General features: G+C 49.3%; 8 protein-coding genes across 8 annotated transcripts; 3 read left to right on the top strand and 5 right to left on the bottom strand.

Moving 5' to 3' along the window:
* Window positions 1–413: 413 nt before the first annotated feature.
* N7520_004747 (DUF4048 domain-containing protein) lies at window positions 414–2,267 on the bottom strand (the record flags this gene model as incomplete). Its single annotated transcript, XM_057138681.1, has 2 exons — window positions 414–606; window positions 679–2,267. The coding sequence occupies 2 exons, from the start codon at window positions 2,265–2,267 to the stop codon at window positions 414–416; spliced, it is 1,782 nt and encodes a 593-aa protein (XP_056996888.1).
* A 1,965-nt stretch (window positions 2,268–4,232) lies between these two features.
* On the bottom strand, window positions 4,233–6,279 carry N7520_004746 (STE20 family serine/threonine-protein kinase; the record flags this gene model as incomplete). The annotated part of the gene is made up of 5 exons (XM_057138680.1): window positions 4,233–5,139; window positions 5,196–5,797; window positions 5,861–6,028; window positions 6,095–6,162; window positions 6,231–6,279. 5 exons carry the CDS (start codon window positions 6,277–6,279, stop codon window positions 4,233–4,235), a joined length of 1,794 nt encoding a protein of 597 aa, XP_056996887.1.
* Window positions 6,280–6,726: 447 nt separating this feature from the next.
* On the bottom strand, window positions 6,727–8,419 carry N7520_004745 (FAD-binding oxidoreductase; the record flags this gene model as incomplete). The annotated part of the gene is made up of 2 exons (XM_057138679.1): window positions 6,727–6,759; window positions 6,818–8,419. The coding sequence occupies 2 exons, from the start codon at window positions 8,417–8,419 to the stop codon at window positions 6,727–6,729; spliced, it is 1,635 nt and encodes a 544-aa protein (XP_056996886.1).
* A 559-nt stretch (window positions 8,420–8,978) lies between these two features.
* Window positions 8,979–10,088, top strand: N7520_004744 (dTDP-4-dehydrorhamnose reductase family protein; the record flags this gene model as incomplete). The annotated part of the gene is made up of 4 exons (XM_057138678.1): window positions 8,979–9,160; window positions 9,223–9,242; window positions 9,294–10,005; window positions 10,058–10,088. 4 exons carry the CDS (start codon window positions 8,979–8,981, stop codon window positions 10,086–10,088), a joined length of 945 nt encoding a protein of 314 aa, XP_056996885.1.
* A 1,116-nt stretch (window positions 10,089–11,204) lies between these two features.
* N7520_004743 (uncharacterized protein) lies at window positions 11,205–13,544 on the top strand (the record flags this gene model as incomplete). The annotated part of the gene is made up of 1 exon (XM_057138677.1): window positions 11,205–13,544. One exon carries the CDS (start codon window positions 11,205–11,207, stop codon window positions 13,542–13,544), a length of 2,340 nt encoding a protein of 779 aa, XP_056996884.1.
* An 867-nt stretch (window positions 13,545–14,411) lies between these two features.
* Window positions 14,412–16,940, bottom strand: N7520_004742 (potassium ion transporter; the record flags this gene model as incomplete). Its single annotated transcript, XM_057138676.1, has 2 exons — window positions 14,412–15,218; window positions 15,270–16,940. The coding sequence occupies 2 exons, from the start codon at window positions 16,938–16,940 to the stop codon at window positions 14,412–14,414; spliced, it is 2,478 nt and encodes an 825-aa protein (XP_056996883.1).
* Window positions 16,941–19,372: 2,432 nt separating this feature from the next.
* Window positions 19,373–20,755, bottom strand: N7520_004741 (Norsolorinic acid reductase B; the record flags this gene model as incomplete). The annotated part of the gene is made up of 5 exons (XM_057138675.1): window positions 19,373–19,950; window positions 19,992–20,145; window positions 20,206–20,428; window positions 20,502–20,588; window positions 20,640–20,755. The coding sequence occupies 5 exons, from the start codon at window positions 20,753–20,755 to the stop codon at window positions 19,373–19,375; spliced, it is 1,158 nt and encodes a 385-aa protein (XP_056996882.1).
* A 2,194-nt stretch (window positions 20,756–22,949) lies between these two features.
* On the top strand, window positions 22,950–24,861 carry N7520_004740 (glycosyltransferase family 2 protein; the record flags this gene model as incomplete). The annotated part of the gene is made up of 3 exons (XM_057138674.1): window positions 22,950–23,498; window positions 23,577–23,811; window positions 23,999–24,861. The coding sequence occupies 3 exons, from the start codon at window positions 22,950–22,952 to the stop codon at window positions 24,859–24,861; spliced, it is 1,647 nt and encodes a 548-aa protein (XP_056996881.1).
* Window positions 24,862–24,863: the final 2 nt, after the last annotated feature.

The raw sequence follows: 24,863 nt of genomic DNA, 5'->3' as shown, positions 1-24,863 counted from the left end.
GGAGGCGGCAACTCACGCAAATTTATTTTTGCGGCGCCGCAGAACAACCAAGGTAGCAGTTCAGCACGTGACCGCTATGGCTAGAACGGGTCTACAGATCTATATGGATGATCGCAGCAAGTCATTCAATATTTTATTTTCTCATTTATCAGGGTTTGTAGTAAGCCGATAGAGGGCAAAGTCAGAGAGCCAACAAAAGAAACCGGACACTCCAGGACAAAGAGAAGAGCACAAGGAAAAAAGAAGCAACGCTCTCGTGGGTGCAACAGTCGTAGCCCTACATGATGTCAAGGATGCTGTGTCGTGCCAAATCGCCCAACGGAGATCCTCAAGTATGGGACCGAAGAAGCGAATGGGGGGAATAATATGTACATAAAGAAAAGAAGATTGAAAGAAAAGCAAAAAAGGTGGACTCAGTCCTTCTTGCTACTTTTGCCGGAGTCCTTTCGTTCCGGGGACGGCGAAAGACTGCGCTCCCACTCAGCCATCAGATTCGAGGCAGTGCGCTGAAGTTTGGAGGGTGCCAGCTTGGTGATGACAGGCCAGGGGATACCTTCGGTGACAATGGGATCAGGAGCGGCGGAATTGGGATTCCACTCGCCAAAGCTGCGGATCGGGCGTCAGCGTCAGCTCATGACCAAGTTGTCATATATAAAATCAGAGAAAGTCGAAATGTACCTTGCACTCGTTCGTGGACTACTACCCTGCGTTGTGGGTGACTGGTCAGGCTTCGACTCGACCGTCGACCGACTAGATGAGGGTGTATGTGCCACTTTCTTCACGGATAGTGGGGATTCCCAGACATCCCAATTATCGGCCGTATCATCCTCCACGTTGACTGGACTGCCGGAGTGGCGACCGAGGCGCTCGGTTTCTTTCTCGCCCTGCGGGGTCGTGGTGCCGGTTTTGTTGTCGGATGGGCTGCGACGAGCGCCGGGGGCCTTCTGCGCTGGTGAATCAACGCCAAATTCATGCCAGAACGAAGAGGCGATATCCGCCGGCTTGGAGTCTTTACCGGATGTTGGCTCAGCCGCTGGTCCCCTACCCCGCGACGAAGACGATGATGATCGTGACTTGTCCCCCGCAACTGACAGCCGCTCTCGGCTCCGTGATTTGGCTAGCGAATCTCGTTTCCGCGTGTTCGGTGGCGCTAGCGAATTCGGCGATGACATCGTTCGGGATTCGGTTCCGTTTATACCTTCCTCGCCCACTGTAGCTTGTCGAATATCCTCCAGAAAGGTCCACAGGCCCTCACGCAGATCCGAAGCCATTTGTTTGCCAGTCCGCATAAGCGCCTCCCGAGATGGTGGAGGCAGGGTCTTCCGCCACTGTGCAAGCAGGTGTTCCGGCACCTGACTCTCGTCGATTGGTGCTACCATGCTCGGGCCAGTAGTGAGACGTTCGACCGATGGTAGAGTAGCTGACCGCGGTGTGCGACCCACACGTTCAGGATCTGGCAAACCGGGACTCAGACCAGAGGAGGCAGTGACAGGGGAAAGAAGGGATAATGTGCGTGCATGAGAGCCTTGGAAGACGCGCCGACCATTGGACGATATGGTTGTGCCAGTAGGTACTGTAGGAGGGGCACGTATACTATTCCGCCTATCCAGCTCCCGGCTGAGTCGCTCTTGAGATATGGCCGAGCTAGCGACGGAACTCAAGCTTTGTTCCCGACGGTGCGAGCTTGGACTCGAGACCTCTACCCCACTCGGATCGGGAGAACGAAGTGGAAGCAAGGGTTCAGCATGATGACTGATCTCTGTACGTTTCCTTGACTTCTCCGACAGCGCCCATTGTTTCTTAATGGTTGACAGGTCGGCCTCCGCCTGCTGGAGCTCCTCGCGGAGCTCCATCACCTTCCGTTCCTGACAAGCGATGGCATGCAGAAAATCGTAGCCATCATCTTGAAGATCGAATGGGATGGGGGTCCCAGTGGGGAGAGGGGGGAGCCCGGTAGACGGGCGGGTTGACGACTGTGTGACGGGGGTCATGGATCCCGGCGACGCAACAGCGCTATCGGGGTTTGCGGCTGGGGACTGATTCAGAGGGAAATGGATGGGGAGGTTCAAGGTCAAGCGTTTGGCATGTCGTGTTGCAGGATTGGACTTTGGTAGAGATGATTGTTTATTCCGTGAGAGCGATGAGGAGCGAGAAAGACTGTGTGACTGCGCTGATAGAGGCTCCGTTGGGGATTCGAGGGTTGAAGTCTGGGACGCATCCGGCGGTGGACCGTGGGCGAGAAGATCGCCCGTTCCCAAGCTCTCCATGATGGACCAGCCAGCAAGGAGAGAGAAGAGCGAGTTATATTGGGAAGAATAGGAGCATATGAGCACCCAACAATATATACAGAGGGAATGAAAAGGAAGAAAAAGGTGACAGGCGAAGTCTGGAAGTCTCCGTTCTCCTGAGAGTCCACTGCGGGTCTCTTGGACCGCGCATCCTTGCCACGAGTGTTTCAGGGGCCGCTCCGAGGTTCTGGCCGCTTTAGCCTGTTCTTTTAATTCTATTTACTCCATACTGCTTTGATGAATGAATTGCTGATTTCCCAAAGTCTTGTTTGCTCATAATACTGGTTGTTTCAGTTGTGGTTGAGCCTCAGGGGTCATAGACTCGAGGGGGCTTTAGATGATCGACACTTCAAATTTCCTAGATACGAATAAGCTGTAAAGCGATTGGACGATTTTCTCCGGAACCACGTCGAACATCTAACATGTGTACGGAGACATGTGCACATTCCCAGTGTGAAGCTATGAGATCATAGCGATGTGTGTGGTGAACCTTTGTCTTTGGCCTGTCAAGTTCTAGATCGATCTATACATGTTCATAAGAACGGATACCAGAAGTCACACCATGTACCCTGTAAATTGCCTGTTGAGTAATTGCCAAGCTATTATTTATAGACAGTCTCCATCACAATACCCAAATATCCAGGCATTTTAGGTTGTAACAAAGATGTTCTCGGTATAGCCCCCGGGTAAACCCTGCATACGACCTCTTCACTATGAAAATCGAGAGGGCACTCCGTACATACAGAGAAGATACAAATATGTTAGATCTTATCAGCTTTTGAAAGCATTTGAACTTAGGGATGGACAATTGTAAAAGCTACAGAAAATCCTAGCAAGTATTCGAGCTGAATTGGTGCTTTCTTCATAAAAAGATCCCGTAAACATACAAATATACTCCACTTCACACTAAAATGCTCCGTACAATTCTCCACAGCTAAACATACACCACACCTAAAACAGCTACACCCGTCGCTGCTTTGCGCTCCGCACGAAATCACTGCGTAAACAGCCCCACATGCACTGCCGAGCGGAAGCTTCCCAAAAGAAAGCTCCAGTGGCTAATCTCGTTCCAGGGGGAGATAAAATTACCATGAGGAGAAGCTTTTTTATGAATTAAATGAGCACCAGTCTCCGGTACCAATGGCTATCAGCGTAACATGAAGTACCTAGGTAGTCAGCAATAAATGATAGGTTCAAAATAGAGTCTTGTGCCGGTAAATTTCTCTACTCAGCAGATTGCTGTCAACACTGGGTTCCATGTAAATCTTAAGAATTATATGTACGTATATAAACATTGCTCTGGGCATACCGAGTGTTGGATAGGCACGGTACACAATCATACACAGTGCAATAGAAGTAACCATAAATGTCCAAAGAGCCGACACAATTTTATTCAAACACTCCAGTTCACCACAGATCTTCGTACATATTCCACACTTGATCGAACCCCTTGCCGAAAACAATACAATGAAGTAGGGGGAATGGGAGAAGGGGCGACAAAAAGCACACACACACACACACACACACACACACACACACACACACATAAATGACACCAATACAACAAAAAGCTATTCATGAGGAAAAAGCCGAGTCCATAGTATTGGATTCAATACAAGCACAGAACAGCGGATGAGAAGAATGAAAGCATAACCACAAGTTCCTGATATGGGAACGAAATAAACACAATGTACCAAGAATAACTACACCAGATCGTAACTCCAGGAATCGTCACAGCGTAAAGCAAGAAATCGGACAGAAAGAATGGACGCCAAGATGCAAGGCCGGTGGCAGATTCGGACAAAACGAAGGGGTTATACAACAAGACCCATTAACGCCGGGGAGGTTTATACAAACGAATGTAAGAAGAGATTGGGAGCAGAGGGAGAGGGAGAGTATTGAGGAGATAGGTGAGAGATGAAGGACGTTGGGTCAAGGAAGACTCTAGATTCCCCAACGGTTGCGAAGACCGTCCGCCCAACGAGAGTACAGAACATCGGTCAATTGTTTCGTATGTTCCATACCAGACGTGGTTTGGCCAGGTAGGTTGGAGAGAGGAGATGAGGGTCGAGGTTCAACGACACTTGATTGTCGTCGGTGGTGGCTTTTGAGGTGAGGGTTATTCTGCGCCAGGACGAGGCGTGGGCGTTGCGGGGAATCTGGCTGAGGAGATGTGGGAATGAGAGTAGATAGGCGAGGGTCGGCTTGAAGTCTCTCGTTCATGATGCGCACGATGTGGTACAAGCCCTCGGGGTCAACCATCTCCAAGTCACTCCAGGCTTCGGCCAATCGAGAGATCGCATCCCGCTTCTCGCCATCTCCGGTAGTAGCAAGAACTTCCTGACAGGAAAGACCCACAGCCCTGCTGTAGGCGCGTCGACCTAGCTGGCCTTCCTTGCTTATAGTCTCAGGAGTGAGGGGCTTGGGGCTGGTGTTCTCATCAAATCCAGGCGGCGGCTTGACCTGTCCGTTTTCGCTGTTGGGGACTCTCTCTGAGACACGACGGAATTGTCGCACAGTGGATGGGGTATTGCCGAAGCTGAGATCTAGGCCCAATGGCTGTTTGACACCGCTGGACCGGCGCTTCGTGTTGGCCCGGCGGACGGATGGTGAGCGCTCGGCGTTTGTTGCTCGGCGGACAGTCGAATTGGCCTGGTGCTTTGGCGGTGGGGGTGGTTGAGCGATGTGCATGTCTTCCATCAGCTGACTAGGGTCTTGTTCTTCCCACTCCTCGTCCAGTGTGGACCAGTCAGTACCCTTGGGCACCCACATGCTGGGAGCCTTGACAGTATCAAATACCCAGTCTTCATCGTCATCGTTTTGTTCGGTGGGAAGCTTGGTAATGGTATTCCTGCAAAGAGGTTCTTGTTAGTCCGTGTGACTGGGCCACCAGTAAAGATAACGTACAATGACTCTGCGTAGTATTTCACGTCCTTGGTTGCTCCTCGTCCACCGTCCCAGTCCTGCTTGCGGTGAATCAGTTCCTGCAGAGCCTCGGTCTTCCCTGCGTTTCTAATAAACTTGTGACGCAAAAGCTCCTTTGCACTCGGGCGGCGATCGGGGTCCTTGGTCAAACATTGAGCAATAAAGTCTTTGAAGGTGTTGCTGTACTCATTGCCCTCCAATCGAGGGGCCGGATTCTTCGGAATCAAAAATAGAACTTTCATAGGGTGGGTGCTGGCGTGCGGGGGCTCGCCATTGATCATTTCGATTGCGGTGATACCCAAGGACCAGATGTCGGCCTTGAAGTCGTATCCAGCCTGCTGGATAACTTCTGGTGCCATCCAGAATGGTGTGCCGACAAATGTATTGCGCTGAGACTTGATGTTGACCAATTGTGCCGCTACACCGAAGTCGGCCAGTTTCACTTTTCCGGTATTCGAAAGCAGGACGTTGGCGGCTTTGACATCACGATGGATCTTGCCTTCGCTGTGGAGATAATCGAGACCTTGTAAGAGTTGTTGGCACACGATGGCAACATGCGCTTCGTTGAAAACCCCTGGTTTTAACTGTGGCCAGGGTTAGCAAACGCAACCGAAGATACCAAACCAGCAGGGATGACCCTGACGTACCAGGTCCAGACAGGATCCTCCTCCCAGATACTCCATCACGATCCATAGCTTGTGCCCCTTCAGGAAGCTTGCTTTGTACTGTGTAACAAACGCGCTGGCGCAGGTGGCCAGGACGGAAATCTCCTGCTGAATCTCCTGAATATCATCTTCGCTGGATTCGAGGTCGATCTGCGGCGAAACGAATGAATGTCAATTGAGGGGATTCGGCACCCTTGGGAATTAATGAATGCATACATGTTTCACTGCGACAATCTCTCCGGTGGTTTTATCAATTGCCTTGTAAACGGTGCCAAAACTTCCACCTGTAAACAAGAAGCAGGTCAGTACATCATTTCCCTGTAGACGGGTGGGCGGGATATCTAGCACTCACTTCCCAGCTCCTCCATCACCTGGTAATGACTCGCCATATCTTCCGCCATTGTTGCGCAAATATCAGCCCAACTTAGCGACTCCAAACGGATAGTTCTGTAACAGGTTTGACAGAGATCATGCACAGGACAAACGCGTTGTGCTTGATGACTGTAACAAAATCACCCAGAAACCTTGGAGCAACAAGTTGGCCAAAAAAGGAACGAAGGATGGTAAAGGGGTGGAGCCTGTAAATGCGCATTGTCCAGGCCAAACAACAGATCCGTCTCGCATGGCAACCGGGGTGGACACCTGACACATCAGGCCAAAGTGGGGATGTACCTTACCGTATTAAGACTAGCGTCGATGCAAGGGCTGATCCCATGCCAATAAATTTAACTATGAAAGGGATTTGAATGCTGATTATTGAAGAGTATTAAGGTGTTATGATCATGTTCCTCTTTTTTGTACACTAATACGCTTCATATTGATTCTAAACACTGCCCGTACGGACCTCCTTAGAGGTACTTGTAGGGATTCATGATACCGTTCTGCAGATAGGAAAATCAGTAAACAATCAATAAGAGTTACAGAGAATTGAGGACTCACCGGATCATACACAGCCTTAAGCTGCTTCATCAACTTGACCATGGTTTCGTTCTGGCTGTAGCCGATGAACTCCCTCTTAGCAATACCCAGACCGTGCTCAGCACTGATGCTGCCATTGCGCTTTTGAATCCACTCGTATACCCACGGCTCAATGGCCTTCTCGACTTCCTTGTTGTACTGGCGGACCGACACATTCAGGTGCAGGTTGGAGTCACCCATGTGGCCGTACCCAACGACAGCACGTACAGGGAAGGAGTCGTCATCACCGACAAAGCCCATCTCGGTCAGACGAGCCTTGCAGTCCTCCACAAGCTGGTACAGATCTGCCAGAGGGATCGACACATCGTACTTGTACGTTCCACCCAGGTGGCTCAGGGCCTCAGTGATGCCCTCACGCCAGCGCCACAGAGCCTGGAACTGAGTCTCGTCCTGGGCTAGCACACCATCAGCAACAATGCCCTCGCCCATGACGTTCTCCAGGAATGTCTCCAGCTTAGCCATGTCGTGCTCGGCATTAGAGCCGCTGGTCTCAATCAAGCAGTAGAAAGGGTATTCGCCCTCCAGCGGGTGCTTGTTACCAGTAGACTCGATAACCAAGCCCTGGCTGCGGCCGTCCATCAGCTCGAACGCAGACAGAATCTCCGACAGCTGACCCTTCGCGGCTAGGTAAGCCTGCTGCACCTGCTCGAAGCTCTCCAAACCAAAGTAGGCGACATTCACAGCCTTGGGGCGCGGCGGGCAGATGATTGAAACAGCAGTCACAACACCAATGGTGCCCTCGGAGCCAATGAAGAGTTGCTTGAGATCGTAACCAGTGTTGTTCTTACGCAGAGTGGAGAGGGCGTCCACGATAGTCCCGTCCGGCAGGACCGCCTCGAGACCGAGCACAGTTCCGTGCAAGCTGCCGTAGCGCAATAGTCGCAGGCCACCAGCGTTGGTCGCCACGTTACCTCCAATCTGACAGGAGCCCTTGGCGCCCAGGTCGAGCGGGAACAGGTGGTTGCGCTCAGCCAAGTATTGGTCAGCCGCCTCAAGAATGACACCGGCATCAGCAACGAGGACTCCAGAAGCCTCGTCAAAAGAGCGAATCTTATTCATTCGCGAAGTGTTGAGGACGATCTCATCGAAAACTGGCACGGAGCCACCAACCAGGCCCGTGTTTCCACCCTGCGGCACGACAGCCAATTTCCGGTCATTGCAGTATTTCAGCACTTTGCTAGTCTGCTCTGTGCTGCCGGGTTTCAAAACCAGCCGGGTGTGTCCCCGGTACTTGCGCATCCAGTCACTGTTGAAAGGTTCAAGGTCGTCCGTCGCATCGGTTGTGACGCCGTCAATGATGGCAGATTCGGAGCCCAGGAGCTCCTTGAAGAATGCAACATCTTCAGCAGAGATCTCGGCGAACTTAGGATCACGCTTGACGTTGGGGTATGCGTCGCTGGTGTACTTGATCTGTTTGGAGTCGGCTCGGGTGGTGGAGCTTGTGCTGAAGGTACGCAACACGGTCGCACATGCTGCTTGAGAGAGGATGGGGCGAGCCACAATGCGAGGGCGAGGTACTCGAGCTCGGCGGAGAGCCGCCGAGAGGTTACGGACTCCAGACATTGTTGGTGGTATGAGAGAGGGACTTGGGAGGAAGATAAATTTTGGGTTGGGATTATTGGCCGTCAAACATAGAGTGGAGAAGCCGCTCCGATCTGCGTCCGTAAGGATAATGATTGCGCCATTGAGAATTTCCGAACTCGGTGATTTTCGGCTTTTCAATCCAGTAGCGCGACAACGATCAGATGCGATTCAATTCAAGTATTTTTGAGCTTCATCTTGGTAAAGAATGTTTATTTGTCAAAATTTTCATGCTTGGAACGTTCAATTCTCGTCCATTTCTTATCTCAGTGTACACCATACCAGTTGACCTCTACGACATAGAGATCGGCAGAGTCCATCGAAATACCAAGTAGAAATACCGGAGTATACTAATATCATCACTACCTGGCAAATCATCAATACGTTTATCTGAATGAATTGGAAGCTAGAATAGGAACATCTTGATGCGGCGAACCTTACAACTGGAGTCAGTTACGTCATGGTAGTGCCCCGCCAGTCCGCAAGAAATGGAAATTCTCACTAATATCTGAAACAACTCTTTTCTCAACAATAACCAAAAATGACTTCTGTGGTTCTTGTAACTGGAGCCAGTGGTCTGCTTGGCCGTCAAGTATTCAATACTTTCCAGCGCTCGGGAGTTCTAGTCGTTGGACAGGGATTATCTCGGGCTACCCCTCCAACTATCCTGAAAGCGGACCTGGAGAAGGCAGAGGAGGTCAATTATATCCTCAATGAGGTGAAGTACGTATTTTCTGGATACCACACACCAGTTTGATATGCTAATCAGGCAACCTGACCAATAGGCCCCAGATTGTCATCCATTGTGAGCTCTATTCTCCTTTTCAAATATACCCAAGCTAACGTCGGACAACAGGTGCCGCAAACAAATCCCCGGACTCGTGTGACAAGGATCCCGAGAAGGCACGTAAGCTCAATGTCGACGCCACACGTGTTCTCGCAGAGCAATGCGCTACCCGCGGAGCTTTATTGATCTACATCTCCACCGACTACGTCTTCCCCGGAACGGAGGGTGAAGCACCTTATGAAGCAGATGCCGAGACCAACCCACCGAACCTGTACGGTCAATTGAAACGGGATGGAGAGATCGCAGTGCTGGAAGCTACAAAGGACACTGGTCTAGGTGTGGTTCTCCGCGTCCCGGTGCTCTACGGAACATCCAAGGACACATCCGAAAGCGCCGTCAACACCTTGGTGGAATCGGTCATGAAGGCACAGGATGCCGATGCTGGCGTCAAGATGGATGACTGGGCCCAGAGGTATCCCACTAATACCGAGGACGTCGCGCGTATCTGCCGGGACATTGTCATCAAGTACATCAAGGAGAAACACCGAATGAAAGAGCTGCCACATATTTTGCAGTTCAGCTCTGAGGACCGTATGACCAAGTATGAAATCTGTGAGAAGCTTGCTGGCATCCTTGGATTCCCGTTGCCTGGTATGATCCGCAACAAGCAAGGCAATGACCCCAATGCTGGAGCTCAGCGGCCATACGATACACATCTGTCCACCAAGGCACTCGTGGATTTGGGAATTGATGTCAGAACCGTCGACTTTGTGACCTGGTGGTAAGTTAATCTTTATCTGTTGGATATTTCCTGATGACTAATTTCTATCTAGGCGACGTGAGCTTGGGGCGTATAGGAAGTAGGGATAATAGCAGGCAACCCAATCCCCTATTAGCTATACAAGACCGGAATAAAAATCAAATCAATAGAATCGACGGGAATTTGTCAACCAAATTTTAATGATCTATCAATTTGTCGATCTCATCTATGTTTCACGTTGATCAAGGCATTCGTAGCATCACATTCGCTATCTGGATACCCCTGAGAAAGAGCGTGACAATTTAGTCAATGCACCTGTACATGGATCTACTTAATTGTCTCGTAACTATAGCCGCCATTGACCTCGCCACCTTGTTTACACTGCAATTTCCGATTAGTCCACGAGATCAGCGAAGCTTATGTTCTGTATGAGATCCTTTAGCACAGGTTACAATGAACTAATTTCTAAGAATTCCATCTATAGGGCCGAAGCCTCAATAGGACCAGAACCAAAAAGGTGATCAGTCAAGCACGGAAGAGTAGAGACATCACAATGGACGATCCCCCACTTGAGTGGACCATAGACGGGGCTACCCGGTGGATCCTTCAAGGGTACTACTCGATCTGGATCTATATTCTTCTTTATTTCTTTCTTGCAGGAAATAGTTGGCGTTAGTCGGCCGATCGTTGTACCTGAAAACAGGAATGTTGAACCCGGAAGCGTCTTCCCGCACCGCACATTTCTTCTCTTCCCAAGTCTCACCTCCGACACCCGGAACCCTTATGAATTCTTGAGTGAGTTGATCTGCAATTTGTTCATTCTTGTATGCAGTCCAATTCCTGATCAGTACGCGCTTCTCTTCCAGGCACTATCTATTGTGAACCCGGCGGTTTGACGGGACACTCAAATTATCGCTCTGAATTATCGCATTCCATTCCAGCCCCGTGCCTTGGCGCTGAACGAAATTTTCCCTACCGTCGTGCTTTCCCTGTGGTTGTCCTTTGCGCACCTCACGGTCTCATAACTGTCTTCTGAACCTTTTCCCTCGTGGACTCGCTTAAACTTCTCGTCGCATTTCTGTCACAATGCACTGACCCTTATCCGTCCACAGCGCTAAACCCTAACAAGGGACCTTGATTGTCACGCGACTGAGGAAACGAGACCTGCGATTGCGATTTTGTTCCTCTCTTGGGGCCTCGATATTGCCGTTTCTGTAACAATGGAAATGTACAAAGCTCATACTGCGCACCCAACGCGCCAGCCCTCTCGGTATCGATCTGCGCGGGAAACCGCTCATACTGGGATGGAAGTGGGAGGTGGAGATGTGCTCAAAAACGAAGCAGCGACCCGTTCAGTCGGGGCTAGTATCGCCCAGTCAAACGAGACCAATCCGTCAATCGCAAGAAGTATGTCTCGGTACCGGCGCAATCGACCTTCTGCTACCACCACCTCGGGAGCTACCCCCGCCAGTTCAAATCCTACACACGCCCCAGTCCCAGTCCCACCGTTACCGTTATCAGCCAGAATGAGCGCTACCTTCACCACGGAGGAGGAGCGCTTGATAGAGAAGCATAGACTGGATGCGATGGAACAATTGACAGGGGGATCTCCGGTAGTTCCAGAGACTAAGCATTCGTACTGGTCGCGGTCTGCTCAATCGCAAAAAAGACATTCTAAGAAGTCGAACAAAGACGAACCAGTGTCTATGAAAATACATGAGACATCCAAAGGAGCTCGGCCCATCTCAAATCCCTCAAGCACAGGGGAGCGGAAGTCCTTTCTCCAGAAGGTCAAGCTATCCAGAGCCAAAGAACACACTCCTAGTGATGAGCAGGTCCCAAAATACATCGGCATTGGAGGGGGAGGTATTGTCCCTGGAACAGATGCCCCCATCTCAGCTATCAATGCTGGAGAGCGTCATGTTCGCGTGCAGTACAGCGATACCTGTTTCGACCTGACCATCACTCCTGCAACACTCGTCTCAGACCTGTTATTGTCTGCTTGCGATCATTTCCCTGAAATTGACCCCGAAAATTTCATCCTGATTGAATCGTTTCGCCAAATCAGTCTGGAGAGGCCCCTGCGTCGGTACGAGTATGTGCGAGATGTTATGAATTCATGGACACAAGATAGTGACAACCGTCTCATTATTATCCCCCCTTCCAGCATGGATGCCCTGGATCAAGTGAACCCACAACAGGTCCCAAGTGAGAGCCCTACTGAGACCACTGTTTACGTCTACCACTCTCAACGACCTCGCAAATGGGAGAAACGGCACGTTACCTTGCGGGCGGATGGTCAAATATTCATCTCGAAGAAGGAAAACTCAAGAGATCATACCAATATATGCCATTTGTCTGATTATGACATCTACTCCCCAAGTGCCCGAGCTATTGCCAAGGACATCAAGCCCCCGAAGAAGATCTGCTTCGCTATCAAAAGTCAGCAGAAATCTTCCATGTTTTTGTCGACTGAAAATTTTGTGCACTTTTTCTGCACCAACGACCGAGCGACTGCTGACAAGTGGTACCAAACTGTTCAACAGTGGCGCAGTTACTATTTGATGAAAAAGACTGTGGGAACCACACAAACTGTTGGCAACGAAGCAGCTCTCCCAAAACGCTCTCTGGTCATGAATGGTGTGTCCCTAGTGGATAGGATCCCCGGTGATGCGGAGCCGCTCCCGAGGGTACGCTCATCAATGGACCGGCCCCGGGCCCCCAGTGTAAAGGGCACCTTCTCCCACAAGTCTCCAAGGGAATACGCATCACCGACAGGGCTCTTTCCTGAGACGCTGCAACTGAACACCCAATTCCCGGATGATGACGATACACCGCTAGTGCAAAGAATTAGCTTTGAAAATAAAGAGGTCGAGACCTTCGCACCTTCTGGACTGCTAGGACGCACCTACACCCAGAGGCACCAAGCCATGCGTGAGCGTCAAGACAACGAAAAGCGAGGAAAGCAAAATTCCCCTTTCTCTTCGAGCCAGCTGAATGGGGCCATGCCTCCAGCATACACCCCCAGCGCTCCCCCGAACCCCACTACCATGCTCAGTCGCAGCAAGTCATTAAGCCAGAAGAGCAAGCCCCTTATCGACTTGACACCTGTGTTCCAAGAGCCTCCCCAGCACACTCGCAAGGGCCGCGGTGTCACCGTCGAGCCCGGCATGGCGCTGATCGATGCTGCTACAGGCCCTGAACTTTTGCCAAGCGGCATGGCCATCCCACCAGCTGTTGCGTGGCGACGCCCGTCAGTCCCAGAGGTTCCCCCAAGCCCCAAGCCTCGACGCCGAGCCAACACTGTTCGCAGCGTGCACACTGTAGCTCAGCCTAGAATGGAATCCAATTCCACAGGCGTCAGTCCTAGCGCGCCCGCTGTTCCCGCTGTTCCGTTCTTGCCGAACAGTCTCCTCGCGAGCGTCAAAACAGCGAGCCCCATCACAAAACAGCCGACTGGCCATGCCGTCGCAACAGGCGACCGCAATGCCACGCGGCCGATGCTGGATATGTCTCCGGTAAATCCATTCGCTGAGGGCAGCTTGCTTAGCCAGCTTTGAGCTTTCGCTGCAATATCTACGTCACGACGATATGATCAATTTTCAGTGAGCTATTTTCTAGACCACTATGTTTAAATCTATGCCCCAATTTCGCATGCCTCTTTCAATTACATTTCGTTGGCGAGGCCAGCCATGTATAATACAAAACAAAAAAAATATGGAGACCAAGATTAAGGAAGGATTGATCTTAAGTATGGATTTGCTGCTTTTTGGTCCAATGTTTCATGTTAGATACCCCAATTTCGTTGACAAAGAATGAATACTTGAAAAATACCTTTCTCAAAGCCCCTATATTTCAAATTGTAACCTTGACGTAATTTTTTTGGTGTCCGACTAGCTACAACTATATAATTTGCGCTAGTGTACTCCAGCCTACTGACAAAGTGGAACATCGTATCAACATTGAATTATGATGGGTCTGATATAAACAGCCGGAAGGAATTCGTTACACGCTACGAGTAGCTAGTGCCCTCGGTACGTGCTCCAGCGTGCACAAAACAACAGGCAAGGCCTACTAGTGAAGGGGTGGATAGGGGTCAGGGGCGATGACTGTTAATAGCTCAGAGCGTGGCTGACCCGCAACCGGAAAGGAATGCAGCCTGGCGGGTTATCCGCATACAGCAAGATGACAATACAAGACCCAAACAAGGAGGTAACAAACAAACAGACTCAAAGCAGATGCATGTCAATGCAGTACCGGAATAATACCGATATGTCAATATATTTTCAATATGTGCAATGTTCAGATATCCCATCCTAGATGCATAAAACCGCCAAAATGACATATAAGCTGAAAACGCCGGACCTCTATATGATACAGAATTCCCTTATGTAGATTAGATGACAAGCAATCGAGTCCAACCGATGCTAGCGATTGGAGCGGATGGTCGCCGAGCGATGGGTGAGGGCATCGCCGTTGCTGGGCTGCCAGTCACGCGATTCCAAGCCAGAAGCCATGCCTGCATCTGGACGGGATTGGGAGAAAGTGCGGGACGGACGACCGAAGGACTCGGCTCCACTGAGATTGGAAGCACGACGGCGCATGCGGCGTTCGGAGTCTTCGGCTTCATGGCGGTTGAGAGCGTCAGAGGGCAGCAGGACGGCTCGGTCAAGGGCGTAAGGCAAACCACGATGACGGCCACGGATCTGCATGGCAATGATGACCAGCTTGGAGACGACGTTGAACTGGCCCGAGAATGAAGTATCAACGCCAGGATAGCCGAATGACAAACCGACAGTACCATAGGCGGACACGACCTCAAATAAGACAGTGAAGAGTTGGAAGCTGTAGTCATCTGTGCTTTGGAGACGGCCACCTTCGGCGATGGAGATGATGAACAATCCCAAGAAAACGTACCACAAGTCGAAACTCAGCTGGCGTCGCAAGTGAGCACCAATGTAACTGGGGGCCGTTTGGTTTTCTTCATCCTCGTCTTCTTCACTGCCACCATACAGACCCAGACTCTTTTCTTCATACACATTTGTACGACGCAGGGAGATGGCAATCGGGAACACGGAAATATACATCATGATTAGGTAGGAGACCTGGATGGCGGGGTGCAAGTCGGAAAGGCTGACAATTCCAAAACCGGCCGTTCGAGTAGATGCCGCTTGGAAGAAACCATCAAGAACCCGGATTCCGGGCGAGTACTGGGTAACTGTGGAATCGTTTAACTAAAGTATTGTCAGTGTGGGACGAACTAAGACGAGGCGATTGATACTCACATCCAAAATAATATAAAAGATCACATCAATACAATTCAGAGCCATGAGAATTGCAAAAAGCCACCAAGTGGCATTGCGGGGGAAGAGAAGGGTAAAGCAACGACGGGGGTGGTCAAGCAGGAACTTCAGCTCTTCCCAGAGAGCAGTTCCGTGACGTGTGAACTTTGACAATATCCAAATCATCAATCGCAACATACAAGGGAATCCCGTGTTACCAATAATGATCAAATACGCCAGAAGGAGCAAAGGGAAGATGGCAGTTGAAAACGAGTACATGGAATCAGGCGTGAGGGTGAAGCCAAGATCGTTGAACGCCGAGGCAGCGGTGAAAATTCCCCACCAAGGGCGTCCAATACCGTCTGCCCTGACGACGTCACCCCATTTGTCCTCTGTCATGATCCACCCGATCATACTAATCAGTCCAAGAAGGTGGAAGCCAACATAGTAGGAGATCAGCACAACTGCGAGAGTCTTGAGAGCGCGGTACTCAATGCCGCCCAGCTCGTCACGTTGCTCCTCGGTCAGATCGACGAAATTCGAGTTTCGGGCCACAGTGGCGTTCCAACTGAGATAAGGCTGGGTAGGACGCTCTCTTTCCTGCGTGATAGAGCGCCAAATTCCTCGGACAGTGTGCCTTGTGGTGGACGGGCCAAGCCCATCATCGTCGTTCGTGTCGTTCACATCTTTCGTCATTGTGTCACGCATGGTTGGTCGTGTATCCAAGCGGGCGAATGTGCTAGCACGCGTACGATTACGAGTAAAGTCGGGCTCATTGATCGTGATATGCTGGCCTTCCATAGGAGGAACCTGGTCATCCTCCGAGGGTGGAGAGCTTCCCCTCTCAGATTGAGGACTGAAAGGCTCGTTGGCGTGTTCATTCCCAGCCTCATCTCCATCCCCATCCTCTAATGCTTCAGGAACGCCACCGCGATCATACTCGCGAGGACTGGGAATACGCAGAGCACCTTTGTTCTTCCGTTGGTTTTCGACGAACGCGATGTGATGCTCCGGGCTCAGCTGGGTGGGCAATCGCAAGTTAGTCAGCCCGAACCGACTTCCGATATCGTTGTCCGTGTTTTCAGAGGTGGATTTATCCGTAGTCTCCTTGGTCTCGGGGGAATCAGAGTCCGATGACCCGTCAAGTTGGCCGGAGGCGGGATCTGGTAGACGCCTCTCCCGTGCATCTCCAGAGTCATTGCGAATCACCACTATCGACCGGCCACTAACGCCAAGCTCCGCCCGATTGATATCCTGACTATCCTTCCCTCGGGTCACAGTTTCCATACGCGAGCGGGTGCTGCGCAGTGCACGCGCATCCCGGACCACATGCTGGAACCGCTTCTCAAACCAATATAGACGAACGAAGACGAGAGCGCCGTTGATGAAAATCGGAGTGCAGAGACATGTAATCAACCATAAGATGATTTGCTGGTAAAGGTATAGTTCGTTTAGGTTAACGGAGTTCAAACCGCTCTGGGTACTGGAGCCGGACGACAAGAAGAGGGCATCGATATAGCGAATATTCCCGCCGGCATAGAGAATAATGGAGCCAAGGATAATCCAGGAAATGATATAAATATAGTGGATCAGAATAAAGTTGAGCTGTAGTTTGTTTAGGATCGGGATGCGCTTTTTGATGGCGTTGACCCGGCGGATAAAGGCCGAGAACATGGCAAAAGGATGCCGGCAGTGGCGCCGTCTTTCCCAAGCAGAAGGCTCAGTCCTCCTAGAAGAGGCCGGGAGGAATTGCTCTCGAAAGTGGGGGAGCTTTCCGGTCCTGTAGAACCATTAATCTTATGAAGAATCGGTGGAGGCTTTTGGCGGTGCATACATGTGGCGCTGGCGATCGCTGACCAGTCAGGCGTGCAGAGGGGGCACGGGCAACGCCGTTGTTAGCCGCGAGGCATTGAGCGCGTAAATAATGGGAGCAAGGACATAGTAGAGGGAAAAATTTGGAAGGATGTTAAAAGGGCCGAAAGCCAAATCGATTGGTGACGGCGAACGCAGAAAAAAGGCGCAAACGGAGTCGAATTCCAAAGTGGATCCTGGTATTTTTTACCATTTTCGTAACGCCTGCCAAAAACGTGCGCTGTCGATCGGCCTGCACTAAGGAGCAAATATGTAACTTTCAGTTTTCGTACGTAAAATTGATGTAATTTATCTTTGTTTCATCTTGTTTGTTTCTATATATTATATGATGATATTTTTATTATACTAGTACATTCTAATCATTCATCTAGCATATTAACATCTGTCCTTCATACGGCCCACCCTTAACTAGTTCCCGGCCAAGCTTTTGATTTTGTCGGGGGCGAGGTGTGTAGGACCCGGTCGCGCCAGCAATTTCATTTGTTTGGTGTATCCACTCTTGATATCCGGACTGCGTCGAGTGCAGATGGTTCTGCAAGATACTGCAGGTAGCTAGACACGGTCGTTAATATATTTTTACATGGAGAATTACGAAATCTAAGACCTTGTAGAAGTGAGCAATATAGAGTCTAGACATAGCCTATAATTTCCTTCACTAGCTATATGCATCTCACAACCAACGCTCCCGAAGAATCAAGTTTGTTAAACCGGTTAGGGAAGAGAGATCTTGCGGCCCACTTTTCATTCCAGTTCATATCGTCCCGTTCCCACCTGCATGGCCTTGATCATTTGTCCCCTGTAATTCGGGCATGTGGGAGGTCTAGAACCATTTTTCATGCTCACTGGCCTAGACAACTAGCTCACTTTAACCCATCACACTGGTGGCATTCCAATCCCATTAACCAAGATTTTAGAAAATATGGTGGTTTAAGAGAATTTTTACCTTTAACTTATTCAGTTATGTTAATAGCTTCTTTAAGTTTAGTAGGGTTTTTACAAATAAAATAAAATAATATACCGAAAATACGTTATATATATTACCTATATTGTAGAATATATCAAAATACCCTAGGTATTTTAACTTTTAATATATATAAGATATTTATATGCTGTCGTACATATACATATGAGATCGCTGTGGGATCTATCCCACCGACATCTTGAATCCCAAAATATGACGTAACGTTACTGACTGCATCATTAGATGATCCTTATCGTGACGATCTGCACGGACTAAACGACAGGGATCTTGAGGCCAAGAGAATAACCAGCTCCCGACTCTTCACCGACAAGAACTTGTACCAGGGCCTCTCAAATCCCTCAATGGTAGGTGTCATATCTTGACGAATGTACATTGTATAGACGGAGTACTCCACATAGCACAATCAAGTCTCCTTGAACCGAGGCAGCCCTGGTCGCGTGACATACCACATTTTCCCAGCACTATGCGATTAATGCCTTATTGCCCAGCCCAACCATTCGTCGCCTTCGGTATGGAATACTGGTTCGAGAGTTGTCGCGGTTCAGCACAGCTAGCTACACTATAGTGATCAGGCATATGGAGGTCTTACTGACATAAACAAAAACAAAGGTACTGAGCAATCAAGTGGATGCCGGTCGCTTTTTGTGCACTTGTTTGTTGGATTATTTGCTTTTGATATGTTACTGCACGACGCTCAGTCGATTACGCCAAAGCGGTTACTTAAGATAGATTGGCAATCTTCCCACCACTTCTCGTGAACTAGAGATTTCCAGTGAATGGAATGAAATTGATATGCAATTAGGTCAAATTTGATCTGATCAGGTAGGAGACACGTCATTTGGGGATGCCCTAGGATTGTAGCCCTACTTTCCGTTCTAGGGACCTTGATTTTGGCCACCTGCGTCTGCCCAGAAGATAATCGTGGGAGTTGATGATGATGAGCAAAGCGATCAGTCTGGTTAGTTAAAGGGATATATTCCTTCTTTACGTTTCGACCTGGCGGTCATACTGAATTCCAACAATAAATTGGTTTCTTCTTGTCGTCTTTTGATCAGAAACTAGCCTCCGAAGTATTTGTATGCTAAGCACTAGCAGTTAGAATGCGGCGCTTGTAGATGGTAAAGAAACTTATGGTCTTTTACTATTTTGGATACAGCAACGCTGCCCTGAATTCAGTATAGACACAATTTTTCGATCATCGTTCCTCATGACCAACAACGGCCGTCATCTCATCTGTCTTCCAAATCACGCCTCAATCATCATCCACCGACTTCACAGCGGGTGGTCGAACCAAATCGGGATAATCAAACTTCGCCGCACCATTCATCCAGGAAGAAGAACTGGGATGCGGCTCCTTCTTACCCTTGAAGAGAAAAGTCGTCGGGAACCCGTAGTCAAACTCATAAGCGCTCTCAATATCCTTAATATCTCCCTGCGAAAGCTCGACGCGCAAGGCATCAATATTCCCCAATAGGTGATCAACCTTCCGGCCCCCAATTATTGGCGAGACATAAGGGAACTTGTGAAGGAGATAAGCAAGCGCCACACTTGTAATGATGGTGTTATGGCGTGCTGCAACCCTTTCTAGAACATTGGAGACTTGTATATCAATTTCTCGAGGCTCAATCTGTCGGCCTGGGTTGCCGTTCTTTATGAGGTCCTCGCGCTGCGCTGCTGTCTTGAAGGATCCCCCACCGATTGCACCCCAGGGACAGATTCCCATGCCCTCTGCTGCGCACATCGGTATGATTTCGCGTTCTAGATCGCGACGGGCCGCGTTCCATTGTCCTTGGTAGACTGAGAATGGTCGGAGGGCATGGTCACGAGCGTCTATGAAGTTCATATTAGTAGCTTATCCTTAAAGCAGGAACACGGGGTGCTCTTGCATTGGTTTGCTCTGCTCACGATCCAGGCAGGGGTGTCGCTAACGCCCAAATAGAGGACTTTTCCAGCAATGACGAGCTGATTAAGGGCGTTCATGACTTCCTCGATAGATGTGCTAAAGTCCCACCAGTGGACGTAAAGCTAAGTTTGGTATTAACACATGTGCAAGCAGGCATCTGGCATGCATAAAAGAGGACTGACCAGATCAATATAGTCCGTCTTCAACTTTTTCAAGCTCGCTTCCACCGAAATCTTGAGGCTTTTTGCATTGTTCCCCACATAGTTTGCTTGCAGCTCGGTTTCAATGTGCTTGCGCCACGGCGAGGTATACTTGGTCGCCAGAACAATCTCATCCCGAACTCCGCGCTTTTCCATCCACTCGCCGATCCAGACTTCGTTTTCTCCATTTTGATAGTTGCTAGCACTAATAACGGTTAGCCATGGTTGCCATCTTCTTCTATTTTTACAGGCAGGTTGGTAAATAAAGGAGACCATACGTATCGATGAAGTTACCGCCATTCTCATAGAATGTATCCAGGATCTTGAAGGATGTCTCCTTATCGGTCTCGCCGAGTCTTTCTATCCTGTGTGAGTGTTAGATGCATGTATAGTTGAGCCATGTCTTCGAAATATACCATTTATCACCAAAGTTCATCGCACCCAGGCATAGTGGACTTACCTTGACCGCTGCTGTAGGTGCAAGGAGGCGATAACGGCCAAGGCGGGATTTGGGGGCTGGTGCGTCTCCCATTTTATTGAATGATTGAAAGTGGTGGTATTAAAATAGGTGGAAAGAGAACTAAGAAGTTCGGAGATGAAAGATGATTTAAAGCAGGGAAAAAGTTCTGAGGTCCGAAATCCTCAAACCGGGAACACAAGCTTCAAATACAGGTTTGAAGTTGCGGTGAGTGAGCTACTACCTATAGCCCGAAATGTACATTATGCATGTGTACTTGGACTTTATCCCGCACTTGTGCGGGATGCAGGGGTGGTGGAATATATATTCCAGAGCGAACCCATGTCACGAGCAACGGCCGAAGTTCCGAGGGCATTATTAATCCGTTTCATTCTATCTGACTCTGCATTCGCTAATCTAATCAACCCCTCTTTCAATGGTCACACTGCAGAGATTCTGGACATGCGTTAGAAATCGTACTCTTCCACTTCCATGTTCTTTTCTTTCCCGTTAGCTAAATGTACTTGAGAAGACCTTTGCCTATTTGACTAAAATGTTAGAAAAAAAATTAGGAGATGTGGTAAGGTACCGGGCAGGAGATATAGTACGAGATGTGGTATACCTATCTAGGTAGGCGCCGCACGTAAAGCGCGGCGGAAAGTCTCTAGTCCAGCGTTATACGAACTTATGACGATGTGGGGAGATATGCGGCGTATTTTCTGGGACTTGCCTGGTCTCCAGGACGATTTAGCTTATCTGTGGAATTTTTTGACTAACAGTTGTCTTCAAATGTTCTTATATCAAGCGTATGGGGTCATATTAAGCCCCACCAAGATTCCCGATTACAGATCGCCATTCATGTACAAGGTTATTGGTTGGCCACCCTCGTATTAACAACTATGTACATTTGAAATGGCATCGTCAAATCTATATACTAAAGCTCAACAATTATTCACAATATAGATTGCCTGCGGATCTGTCGAAATAGGCATTCAAAGAAAGCGCAGACTCGATGAATTGATGCCCAGGGCTGTACCTAAAGATGAAGGATAATCGCCCTCAAGAACCAGGAGCCATCAAGCTCCGTACAGTGGGCATATTGCACGGAGTCAGTGCTAGAAAAAGCATATTGTATTGAGATGATAATGAGGTGACTGCGATCTTTTCCCTGCTCGACCGAAGTGTTTTCTGAGAACTTGCGCTAGTATTAATGGAAATTTGCAAGACTGCCCATGATCGCCCATGGTTATTGGTGAGCGTCGATAACCATACGATAATGGCGATGTTATACGGCATCAATACGAGTGGCCCAAGCTGGTCCAATGCCTGGGAATTGAGCCTTTCCTTCGTTTATCTCAAAATAAAATAAGGATCGATATAATCGCATTTGGAGAGCGGCGATGCGACAGTTGGTATCGAAAGTAATCAGATTTTGCAATGAAGAGATGTGGCCCCTGAGTAATAATCTGGTTCTTGACCGAATAAGAGCCACAGAAAAGGTATCTGGATGATCGCTTATACTGAATCCAGGCTAGCTGATATGACGGGAAGATTTAGGGGTGCGATGACAGTCCACCCAACCCAGAAAGTCGCGTCAGTGTGGATGGTGGAGCTTGGAGCCCTTGACCATAGTATCTAGAAACTGCCGATGCCATACTAGATCAGTGTATACGCATAAAACAGGGGGGTAAAGAGGAATATGGATTGGCGGGGGACAGTTGGGTTCATCACTTGGACAATTCACGGACCCTTTGGCTTGAAGAATGAGACTCAGCAGACCATCCAAGTTGAAAGTATATAGTTGATAAGAATGACGTTGGGCCTCAGGGTCAACCACGCTGGTGGAAGATAATTGCTGATTGGTGTTTGTTGTCGTCGATCCGTGTTGATAGTGGAGTCGATTGGAGTCTCTCTACCAATGATTGGGGCACGCTCCGCCAAGCTTTGGAGTATCTTTATCTTCTAGTATAGGAAGAGTAAAACTGTATATGGTGCCTGAATACACTAGAAACAGTAGTTCAGACCCTTTGCTCCATTCAAAGACCCTGATTTGTTCCCAAGTACATGATATGGGGCGCTAGGTTTCTTAGATACCTGACTAGGTAAGAAGTCAGTGATCCTTGTGAAGTTGTGAACGTTGTGATCATTCCCCTGAAATAATTTATCTTCTTTGGCTTCTTTTCTTACTTATTACTCTGAAGCAATCTTTCTTTCTAAATCTACATCTGAACCCTTTCTGGAAACCCAAGTCAACCCAGTCCACGACAAGATGCTGGGATGGGTGGCTCGCTGCCTACCCGGGTTTAGCATTATTGGACTAATTATTCTGCTTATATTTGCATTTTCCGATATCCTCAAGTCTCAGCTCTTCAGAGCTGTATTTCCACCATGGTTTGGACAACCTTTCAAGGAAGGATGGTGGGGTGGATTGAACCTCGCTCAAGCTATCTTCGTAGTGTATGCGGTGGCGATACATATCGAAATGTTTAGCTTTACCCTCCGACTGGCGTGGTCGATCTTTCGAATGACAGCAAAGACGAAGGAAGCACTGGGACGGCGTCCCACCGCGGAATTTCCCGTCTCACCAACCCCCTCCGCCCAGGACGAGGGATATAGCAGCCAGCAAATGTCACCGATATCTTTACCATCACCCGGCCCATTTCCCGAGAAAATAAATGCTATGAGCATAGGATACGAAGTTATTGAAGATGAGGTGATCCATGCCATTATTTTACCCAACTATTGCGAGGACATTCACACGCTGGAAACCACTCTGAAAGTGCTGGCCAGTCACCCGCGGGCCAAGTCGCAATATGAAGTATGTCCACCGAATGTTCCTATCTTCTACCCATTTTCATATTTGACTGAGCCGAAATGCTAATTCGAACTATAAAAGATATATCTCGCCATGGAGCAAAAGGAGGCCATCGCTCTCGATAAAGCGGCACACCTTGTTTCCACCTTCGAGACATTCTTCCTCCACATCCGTCCTACCTTCCATCCAGCCGGTGTACAAGGAGAGATTGCAGGCAAGAGCTCGAATGTGGCTTTTGCGGCGAAGCGAATCGTACAGGTTCACAACACAGAGCTGAGCGCGGATTGCTGCAAAGTGGTGGTCACAGTCATGGATGGTATGTGGCCTTGCTCCCGATATGAAGATTGTGTACTAAATTTACAATGCAGCTGACACGCACCTCTCGTGCGATTACTTCACGGAGATACGCCGCCTCCACTATTCTCATATCGATGACGCTGATCGCGCAATCTATTGCTGCCCCATCATATTCGATCGCAACTCTAACGAAACACCCATCTTAGTCCGATGCGCTGATCTTCTCTGGGGCTTCGCGGGAATATCCACCATGTACCCAGGAACTCCCATTTCCATCCCCACCTCAGTGTATTCCCTACCACTTTCCCTTGCCGAGAAGGTTGGTGGATGGGATAGCGATCCGACAGCGATCGGAGAAGACATGCACATGCTGCTCAAATGTTACTTCGAAACCGCCGGCAACCTCATCTCCCGCGTGATTTATGTTCCAGCGAGCCAGTGCAATGTCTCCAGCGATGGGAGCCATGGTTGGAGACGGATCCTAGATACTGGCATTGCTCGCTATCGCCAGGCACTGCGACATATGTGGGGGGCTCTTGACTCGGGCTTCGCAGCACGGCGCACACTCGGCTACCTTCGCTTTCACAAGCGGTGCTCATTCCTCAGTCTAAGGCATTTTGCCCTTCTGCATTTACTTTGGGAAGCGCACTTTCTGCCATGTCATTTGGTTATTATTATGGTGTTTTCTGTTCTGTACACGATCTTGGCACCTGCATCGCAGCTGCACCCTACCTTCGCTCGAACCTTTTTCCTGAACGATGTCTTGCGAACGTCCGCTTTTATTGGAATGAACTTTTGTATCGCACTGTATGACGGATGGCATGCAATCTGTGTCAACTCGCGAATGCAGGATATGTACGAAGCTAAAGTGCCGGACACGGGATTCTCTCGGCGTGTCTGGTACAAGCCGCAGCACCTCATGGAGAGGATCTGCTTTCCAATTGCGGGCACTCTCTATGGTGCCATCCCAGCTTTGCAGGCGGTCTTTTCCCACTTCTTCACTGATCGATTGGTGTATCGAGTTAGCAAGAAGCCGACCTTCAGTCTTGAAGCCGTGAGTATGGCATAGAG

This window comes from Penicillium odoratum (genome assembly GCF_028828045.1).
Source record: "Penicillium odoratum strain IBT 22623 chromosome Unknown utg000004l_segment0_segment0, whole genome shotgun sequence".
Taxonomy (NCBI): domain Eukaryota; kingdom Fungi; phylum Ascomycota; class Eurotiomycetes; order Eurotiales; family Aspergillaceae; genus Penicillium; species Penicillium odoratum.
Note: the sequence above shows the minus strand (reverse complement) of the source record. Positions and strands in the feature narration are given on the sequence as shown.